General features: G+C 37.3%; 1 protein-coding gene across 1 annotated transcript; it reads right to left on the reverse strand.

Moving 5' to 3' along the window:
* Positions 1-5125: 5125 nt before the first annotated feature.
* On the reverse strand, positions 5126-9959 carry LOC133035936 (uncharacterized). Its single transcript, XM_061112378.1, has 6 exons — positions 9905-9959; positions 9520-9773; positions 8551-9436; positions 7209-8292; positions 5546-5612; positions 5126-5134 (listed from the first exon to the last, which is right to left on the reverse strand). The coding sequence occupies exons 1-6, from the start codon at positions 9957-9959 to the stop codon at positions 5126-5128; spliced, it is 2355 nt and encodes a 784-aa protein (XP_060968361.1).
* Positions 9960-10565: the final 606 nt, after the last annotated feature.

Raw genomic sequence — 10565 nt, forward strand, 5'->3', positions numbered from 1 at the left:
ACTTTAACCAATGCTCTGGAAAGAACATAGCACTTCTCCAAATGCAAGTAAACTCTGTTGTAGATTATCATATCAGTAAAACCCTATGTCTGATAAATCTAGGAAACTTTATTCACATAGTCATGTTTACTTTCCAATGTGTTGACGGCACAATAAACAGGATCAAGTATGTGAAAAGGGTTTCAGATGAATTTATACATTATGTACATATAATCACGAAATAAATCATGTGAACCATGCAACATTAAATGTTATTTCTGATCTATATTAATAAGTAAATCTGATTATATTGAAATGAGTTTTATTTAGGGCATAAAACCCAACAAATATCATACATAAATCTCGAGTTATGATCAGACGCCCATACCCCTGACCATAACCCTAACTGCCGTGTCCCACACGATACTGAGTCCTGAACGTTCATAAGACGGTACTATTGACAAGTAACAGCTTATACTCGGTACACTTGTCATACTCCAGCGGCTAGTCATACTCTAGCCTGTACCGATGTGTTACAGTATCAGCCTATACTCAGTACACTGGTCGTACTCCAGCTGCTAGTCATACTCTAGCCTGTACTGATGTGATACGTCAAATAGTACAGAACCACCAACCCGAGTATCAGCATATACTCGGCACACTGGTCATACTCATGCTGCTAGTCATACTCTAGCCTGTGCCGATGTGATATAGTGTCAGCCTATACTCGGTACACTGGTCATATTCCAGTTGCTAGTCATACTCTAGCCTGTACCGATGTGACACAGTCGGATGGTTCGAAGCCAACATACATATCTAATGTAATCTAACAGGCTTCCTACATGCACGCTAAACAAGTAATATATATGCATACTGTTATACTAATCTTACCTCAATTCTGAATTCAGGTGTGCGGCCAACTGATCGGAACGAACCGCGCGCTTACATGTGCTCCTAAACCATAACAATCACAACACTATAAGTGATACGCTAAATCACTTTCTGGGGACTTAAACTAGGAACTAAAAGTTTCTCTATCGATAGAAAGCATGGCAATACCCCAAATAACATAAAAATGAGAAAATCTAGGGTTTCTGAAAATCACCCAACCGGCAGACTGGTTGCCCAACCGGAATTCCGGTTCCTCGCAGACAAAACTCAAAAATTCATAACTTCATCAAATCAAATCCAATTCACCCCAAACCTTCCAGACCTGTTCTAAATACCCCAAAGAACATTTCTAAAGCATCTACACAGTCCAGAACACACAGATATCAAAAATGCCATTAAAGCTCCAAGCTTTGAGTTCAGAACTCAAACTTGGTTAAACAACCCTATCATGCATCAAACCTTGATTGAAACTACATATTCATGCATTTAGAAACTGCAGAAAACATACACAAATTCATGCAATAACTACAGCCACCAATTTCGAAAATTCTCTTTAAAAACTAAACTTTTGAGCTAAAATTTCCACAACTCTAAACAACCTAACTATCATGCATCACAAGCAGCTTAAATAACCTCAATTAATCATGCTTAAATCTCTGCAAACAACAACAAAATCACAGCAACAACAATAACCTAAACTAAGCATGCATTACTCCGTTTTTCATCAAAAATTCAAGAAAATAAAAGAAGAGAATCTAGACAAAATTATCTCTACTAGAATCACTCTAAACTTGATGGAAACCACTTGAATCACAAGAGAAAAATCCACTTCCTTGCTGCTCAAGGAGGGCCAAAAACAAGAGGAAAAAGAGAGAGAGCTTTTCCTTTGAATTTTTCTAACTTTCTAATTTTTTTTGAAACTTTGAATAAAAGAGAAACATGCAAACCCAACCTTTATTTCAGCTAATAATTAATGTTAATAAACATATAATTTAACTAAATAAAGTCCACTAAAGGACAAACTAACAATGGGGCAAAATGACCATTTTGCCCCTTCACACTAAAATAACATAAAGAGCACTAAAGGGGTATTTTGGGAAATTCTAAATTCCCGACCAATCCCGACATTCCCAATGTCTAATAAACCGTCCCACAATACTAACATACTAAGTTGTGATTTTACTGAGCCAAACACCGAGTTCCATGTTACCGGGCACCAGAAATGCAAACTTATGAAAATCACTAAATGACATAAAATTCATTTCAGAATTCAATAATAACAGTATAAATAATTATTTAAATATCTATAAATAATTTTCATAATTAAACAAGATTAACTGCCAATTTTCAAATTAAACTAAGCGGTCTTTACAACTATTCCCCCCTTAAAAGGATTTCGTCCCCGAAATCTAACCTGAATAACTCTGGATATTGAGCTCTCATATCTGACTCTAGCTCCCAGGTGGCTTCCTCCACCTTGCTGTTTTTCCAGAGAACTTTGACCAATGCTATGGTCTTATTCCGAAGGACTTTATCCTTTCTATCCAGGATCTGCACTGGCTGTTCTTCGTAAGATATATCTGGCTGCAGTTCAAGGCTCTCATAACTGAGTATATGAGAGGGATTTGAAACGTATTTTCTCAACATAGAGACATGGAATACGTTGTGAACTGCTGATAAAGCTGGAAGCAATGCTAACCGGTATGCCACTTGACCTATCTTCTCGAGAATCTCGAAAGGTCCTGTAAATCTAGGGCATAACTTGCCTCTTTTCCCGAAACGTTTGATCCCCTTCATTGGAGACACTCGTAAAAACACATGGTCCCCTACTTGGAACTTAACATCTCTGCATTTCAGATCTGCGTAACTTTTCTGTCTACTCTGTGAGGCAAGCATTCTAGCTTTTATTTTCTCTATTGCCTCATTGGTCCTGACTCCGGACCTAAGTATTTTCTCTCCCCTGTCTCATCCCAGTGGATGGGAGATCTAACTTCCTACCGTATAACAGTTCATAGGGAGCCATCCCTATCGTACACTGATAACTGCTGTTGTAAGAAAATTCTATCAACGGTAGATATTTATTCCAAGAGCCTTCGAAATCCATAACACAGGCTCGTAACATGTCCTCCAATATCTGAATTGTCCTTTCGGACTGACCATCTGTCTGAGGATGGAATGCTGTACTAAATTTCAGTTTTGTACCCATTGCTCGTTGCAAACTCTGCCAAAACTTGGAGGTGAACTTCGGATCTCTATCCGAAATTATAGACTTCGGTACTCCGTGAAGTCTTACAATCTCTCTAACATACAATTCTGCCAACTGATCCACTGTAAAGGTTGTTCTAACAGGCAAAAAATGAGCAGATTTCGTGAATCGATCCACCACTACCCAGATGGAATCAAATAAGCCCGTGGTTCTGGGTAACCCACCACGAAATCCATCGTGATATCTTCCCACTTCCATTCAGGTAGGGTTAAACGCTGCAACAACCCTGTTGGTCTCTGATGTTCAGCCTTAATCTGCTGACAAGTGAGGCATCTCGAAACGAATTCTACCAAATTCTTTTTCATACCGCTCCACCAGAAGTACGGTTTAAGATCTTGGTACATCTTAGTGGTGCCGGGATGCAAAGAATAAGGGGTAGAATGAGCCTCCTCAAAGATCTCATTCCTGAGTTCCACACTACTCGAAACACAAACCCTAGCTTTATACAGAAGCATCCTGTTGTCTGACACTGAGAAATCCCTGGCTTTACCAGCCAAAACCTTATCTCTGATTTTCAGTAACTCTGGATTAGTTATCTGAGCGGCTTTAATTCTTTCTAACAGATCAGATTGCAGCGTTAAGTTGTGAAGCTGACCTACCATAAACTCGATGCTGGATCTAACCATGTCCTCTGCTAACTGAGGTAAGATCTGAACCATGCTAGCTACCTGCCCGGGACCCTTCCTCCTCAGGGCATCGGCCACTACATTGGTCTTCCCAGGGTGATAGAGAATCTCACAGTCGTAATCTTTCACTAATTCTAACCAACGCCTCTGTCTCATATTCAAATCTTTCTGAGTAAAGAAATACTTGAGACTTTTATGGTCGGTATAGATTTCACACCTTTCTCCGTAAAGGTAATGCCGCCAGATCTTCAATGCAAAAACCACCGCGGCCAACTCTAGATCATGAGTCGGGTATCGCTGTTCGTAATCCTTTAACTGACGGGAGGCATAAGCGATAACCCGATCGGCTTGCATCAGCACACACCGCAGACCCTGTCTGGATGCATCGCAAAAAACTACAAATTTCTCGTTGTCTGAAGGCAAATCCCGAGTTATGATCAGACGCCCATACCCCTGACCATAACCCTAACTGCCGTGTCCCACACGATACTGCGTCCTAAACGTTCATAAGACGGTACTATTGACAAGTAACAGCCTATACTCGGTACACTGGTCATACTCCAGCTGCTAGTCATACTCTAGCCTGTACCGATGTGTTACAGTATCAGCCTATACTCAGTACACTAGTCCTACTCCAGCTGCCAGTCATACTCTAGCCTGTACTGATGTGATACGTCAAATAGTACAGAACCACCAACCCGAGTATCAGCCTATACTCGGCACACTGGTCATACTCCAACTGCTAGTCATACTCTAGCCTGTGCCGATGTGATACAGTGTCAGCCTATACTCGGTACACTGGTCATACTCCAGTTGCTACTCATACTCTAGCCTGTACCGATGTGACACAGTCGGATGGTTCGAAGCCAACATACATATCTAATGTAATCTAACAGGCTTCCTACATGCATGCTAAACATGTAATATATATGCATACTGTTATACTAATCTTACCTCAATTCTGAATTCAGGTGTGCCGGTTAACCTGACTGGAACGAACTGCGCGGCGGTTCACAGGCACCTAAACCATAACAATCACAACACTATAAGTGATACGCTAAATCACTTCCCGGGGACTTAAACTAGGAACTAAAAGTTTCCCTATCGATAGAAAGCATGGCAATACCCCAAATAACATAAAAATGAGAAAATCTAGGGTTTCTGAAAATCACCCAACCGGCAGACCGGTTGCCCAACCGGAATTCCGGTTCTGGGAATTTTCAGAACCCCATCCAGAATTTCAGATGCACAACCGGAATTCCGGTTCCTCGCAGACAAAACTCAAAAATTCATAACTACATCAAATCAAATCCAATTCACCCCAAACCTTCCAGACCTGTTCTAAATACCCTAAAGAACATTTCTAAAGCATCTGCACAGTCCAGAACACACAGATATCAAAAATGCCATTAAAGCTCCAAGCTTTGAGTTCAAAACTCAAACTTGGTTAAACAACCATATCATGCATCAAACCTTGATTAAAACTACATATTCATGCATTTAGAAACTGCAGAAAACATACACAAATTCATGCAATAACTACAGCCACCAATTTCAAAAATTCTCTTTGAAAACTAAACTTTTGAGCTAAAATTTCCACAACTCTAAACAACCTAACTATCATGCATCACAAGCAGCTTAAATAACCTCAATTAATCATGCTTAAACCTCTACAAACTACAACAAAATCACAGCAACAACAATAACCTAAACTAAGCATGCATTACTCCATTTTTCATCAAAAATTCAAGAAAATAAAAGAAGAGAATCTAGACAAAATTACCTCTACTAGAATCACTCTAAACTTGATGGAAACGACTTGAATCACAAGAGAAAAATCCACTTCCTTGCTGCTCAAGGAGGGCCAAAACAAGAGGAAAAAGAGAGAGAGCTTTTCCTTTGAATTTTTCTAACTTTCTAATTTTTTTTGAAACTTTGAATAAAAGAGAAACATGCAAACCCAACCTTTATTTCAGCCAATAATTAATGTTAATAAACATATAATTTAACTAAATAAAGTCCACTAAAGGACAAACTAACAATGGGGCAAAATGACCATTTTGCCCATTCACACTAAAATAACATAAAGAGCACTAAAGGGGTATTTTGGGAAATTCTAAATTCCCGGCCAATCCCGACATTCCCAATGTCTAATAAACCGTCCCACAATACTAACATACTAAGTTGTGATTTTACTGAGCCAAACACCGAGTTCCATGTTACCGGGCACCGGAAATGCAAACTTATGAAAATCACTAAATGACATAAAATGCATTTCAGAATTCAATAATAACTGTATAAATAATTATTTAAATATCTATAAATAATTTTCATAATTAAACAAGATTAACTGCTAATTTCCAAATTAAACTAAGCAGTCTTTACAAATGGATAACTAATATGTGTCTATATGGTGGAACATATAGAGCATTCTATATACTTAGAGTGCAATTCTAAGTTCTATGCATGGATTCAACGAAGAATTAATAAGTTAGTGAATTTTAGTAATAAATTCTTGATCTGCTTATTGGAAGCTCGGTTACATAGACCCATGGTCCCCGCACTAGTTGAGATAATATTGCTTGTAAGACTCATATAATTGGTTTTGATTAATCAATTATAATTCTCAAATTAGACTATGTTTATTTGTGAATTTTTCACTAAGTAAGGGCGAAATTGTAAAGAAAGAGTTTTAGGGGCATATTTGTTAATTATGATACTTTGTATGGTTCAATTAATAAATATGATAAATGACAATATTATTTAATAATTATTTATAGTTATTAAATAGTTAGAATTGACATTTAAATGGTTGAATTTGAAAATTGGCGTTTTTGAGAAAATCATATGCAGAAAAGATAAAACTACAAAATTGCAAAAGGTGAGGCCCAAATCCACTATGCATGGCCGGCCACTTTTGTAGGGAATTTAAACTGATATTTTTATTATTTTAATGCCAAATAATTCAAACCTAACCCTAGTGGAATGCTATAAATAGATAGTGAAGGCTTCAGGAAAATTTCAATTCTAATTCAGAAAAAATTGAGCCTCTCTCTCTCCCTATCTTTGGCCGACCTCTTCTCCTCTTTCTTCTTCATTGAAATTTCAAAATTCTTAGTGTTAGAGTAGTGCCCACACACAGCAAGTGATACCTCAACCATAGTGAGGAAGATCGTGAAGAAAGACTTTCAGCAAGAAGGATTTTCAGCACCAAAGAATCAGAGAAAGAGATCCAGGTTCATATATTGATAATGCTCTGCTATAGAAAGGAATCAAGGGCTAGATATCTGAACGGAAGGAGTCATTATATTCCGCTGCACCCAATGTAAGGTTTCCTAAACTTTATATGTGTTTATTTCATCGTTTTAGAAAGTTCATATTTAGGGTGTTAATCAACATACTTGTGAGTAGATCTAAGATCCTGGTAAAATAATATCCAACAGTACCTTCCCTTGTTAACTTGACCTTGCCACCAATACGCTCTTAACAAGGCATCCAACTCCCTGCAGATTGAAATTGGGACTCTATTCGTAGACATCGCGTATATTGACATAGCCGACGCAACTGACTTGATTAAAGTCAGTCTCCCTGCATAAGACAGCAATCTCATCTTCCAACCTGCAAGCTTCTGAAGCATACTCTCTCTCAACTTCAAAAAACTATCCTTCTTCATTCTCTTGAACACAAAGGGATTGCCTAGATGTCTCTCTTCGCCATCCGATTGCTTGATAGTGAGCATCTGCAAAATGGCCTTCCTCTTGTCTATATCCAAATTATTTAAGAAAAGGACACTAGACTTAGCTCTACTACAAACTTGTCCAGACCATCTCTCATACAGATTAAGACATCCCATTAAGTTTGTTGCCTCTTCCGTGTTTGCTCTCGCAAATAAAATCGTGTCGTCCGCGAACATAAGATGTGAAATTGGAGTAGCAGCTCTTGCTATTCGAATACCATGAATCTTCCCTCTATTTTCTTGGCTTTGAATAATTTTGGAAAGGACTTCTTGACAGAGGAGAAAGATATAGGGAGACAAAGGGTCTCCTTGTCTAAGACCCCTTTGAGGCTTGAATTTCTTTAGAGGCGTATCGTTCATCAAGACTGAGTAGGAGACTCCCGTTATACACGACATTAAAAGACCACAAGCCTTATCATCAAATCTGTTTGCCTGTAGGACCTTCCTAACAAAATCCCATTCCATCCTATCATATGCCTTGTGCATATCCAATTTAATTGCCATTAAGCCTCCCACACCCCTTTTCTTCCTGATAGTATGCACTAACTCCTGGGTTAAAATTGACGATTCAACGATCCAACGTCCCAGAATAAATGCTGATTGAAGAGGAGATATCAAGCTTTCCATATACGACCTCAATCTATTAGCTAGAATCTTTGCAATGATCTTATAAGGAAAATTACAAAGGCTAATTGGCCTGAATTGTTCCATTCTTGTAGGATTATTGACTTTCGGTATAAGGCAGATGAAGGTGAAATTTAATCCCTGATGTACAATTCCTGATCTGAACACCTCTTGAACAGCCGAACACACACTATCTCCAACAACATCTCAGTACTTTCGAAAGAAACAACCCGGAAGACCATCCGGACCAGGAGATTTTAAGGGATGTATACTAAAGACTATATCCCGAATTTCTTCGATTGAAGGGATTTTGGTCAGACCGTGGTTTATTGTCTCATTTATTTTGCTATCGAACAAATCCTCCAAATCCACAGGTATTTTAGGTTTATCAGACGTAAATCACTCCTTAAAGTAAGAATTTATGATACCTGAAATCTCTCTGGTGTTATCCTTCATATTCCCATCTTTGTCTTGAAGATGCCAGACTTGATTTCTCCTCCTTCTAACCGAAGCCGCTGTGTGAAAGAACCTTGTGCTTCTATCCTCGAGCTTTAACCACAGCTCGCGAGATTTTTGACTCCACATGGACTCCTTCTTTCGCCAAGTTTCTTGAAGTTGATCTTGTATAAGAAACTCCTCTCTACAAAACTCTTCTGTAATTTGTTGCCTTTGAATCCATTGCAGCCTATTTTCCAATGTACTAATACGTTGATCCAGATCTCCCACTTTCTCTTTCCTCCACTTCTGTAAAGCCCTTCTGATGTTATCAAAATTCTTCAAGAGACTTCTTGTTCCCCCCCGAGGCACCTTCGACCACGCCTTGCAAATTTCATCTCGACAAGAGTCTTCCCTTGACCAAGCATCGTAAAATAAAAAAGGAATGAAGCCTTTGCTTTTAAACATGAAGGTATCGAACAAAATGGGGGCATGATCTGATATCATAATTTGAAAATTTAAAATCCCTGCTGAAGGAAAAGCCGAACTCCAATCATAAGACCCAATACACCTATCCAGTCTTTCTCTAATTAGACCTCCATTAAATCTTTTGTTTTGCCAAGTAAATTGGCATCCTTTGAAACGCAAATCTACTCCTCCTGTATCCTGAAGGAAGTCTTCTAGCCAACGAGTATCTGAAGATGTTACTTTCTTACCTCCCATCTTTTCTTCATTGTTAAGAATACAATTAAGGTCTCCCATAACTACCCAGGGCCTGTCACAAGCACTTACTTTATGGGTTAACATCTCCCAAAAATTAGTTTTATCTCTATCATAATGGGGACCATAAACCGCAAAGAGTCTCCAATTGAAATGTCCCTGGGAGTCATGAATTGCAACTTCAAAAACATTGTTATCTTGGTCCAAAATCGTGAACTGCAGATCACTCCTCCAAAAGAGACAGAAGCCCTTTCTCTAATTAATCGTTGTAAATTTGTTCTTTTATCTGTTTCTTCTTTTTCCAATCTTTCTTTTTGCCTTTGTAACTTCTCTCGCTTTTCCCTTTCCCCTATTTCTTTTTCAAACCTTGCTTGTTCAAATACTTCGCGTTGTCTCTGTTTCGATTCCTCTTGTATTTCAAACTTTGTAGCTATGTAATCACTCGAGTTGGCACAAACGAATTTTGCAGCCAAAATAGTTTTCTTGAGATGACATTCTAATTTAAACAACAAATTGATTAAATATTATATTAATTATCTAATTAAGTATATAAATAATTTTTTTGAGATAATTAAGTATATAAATAATTAATATATATTAAATAAATTAATTAGGCTAACTAATTACCTTGTTGGAATAATGAAGATGGAGTTAAATTCTGAGTCTTAAACTGATCGTTCATTATTATATTCTGTTATAATATTAAGCCAAAAAAAAAGTATTAACACTAGCAAAACCCTAATCCCATTAATAAAGTTTTAGTAATTAGATAAATATTAATATGTTTGGATGTAATAAAAAAAATACTAGTAAAAAGAAAAACACATTTTATATATTTATTAACGAGTTAGGAAAATAAAAATACTTGAATAAATTAAGAACACAAATTTTAAACCTTTTCTATAGAAAGAATGGGCTTATATTGATGATGATGACCCGATAGAGCGTGAGTTGGTGCTCGAGTTTCAGATTTGTGCGATAATCTTGAGAATGGCATTCTCTCAGTAAATTTTTCAATTTCAAATTGCTTCTCTACCTCTATATATATATATTATAACAATTAAATAAATTATATAATATTACAAAATTGATAGAAAAATAAATTATACATTACAAGATGATTAATATAAATATAGGGTTTGAAGTTGAAGCTCAATTAACCTTATTGTGATTGTGAGCCTTTAGCCAATAATATTCATAAGACTTAGTATTATTCCTCCTCATCTCCTCTCCAATTTACCTATATTAATTATTAGGATCAGCTTGAATTAATTAATTATGATTTTAT

This window comes from Cannabis sativa, chromosome 3 (genome assembly GCF_029168945.1).
Source record: "Cannabis sativa cultivar Pink pepper isolate KNU-18-1 chromosome 3, ASM2916894v1, whole genome shotgun sequence".
NCBI lineage: Eukaryota > Viridiplantae > Streptophyta > Magnoliopsida > Rosales > Cannabaceae > Cannabis > Cannabis sativa.

What these genes read in the sequence shown, in the direction of transcription:
- LOC133035936 (XM_061112378.1), bottom strand. Translation starts at nt 9,959, where the DNA reads ATGAACGATCAGTTTAAGACTCAGAATTTAACTCCATCTTCATTATTC. An exon ending in TAACACCAGAGAGATTTCAG is followed by an intron (nt 8,293 to 8,550) that starts GTATCATAAATT and finishes CGGCTGTTCAAG; the next exon opens with AGGTGTTCAGATCAGGAATT. An exon ending in GGTCAAGTTAACAAGGGAAG is followed by an intron (nt 5,613 to 7,208) that starts GTACTGTTGGAT and finishes CTCCTTGAGCAG; the next exon opens with CAAGGAAGTGGATTTTTCTC.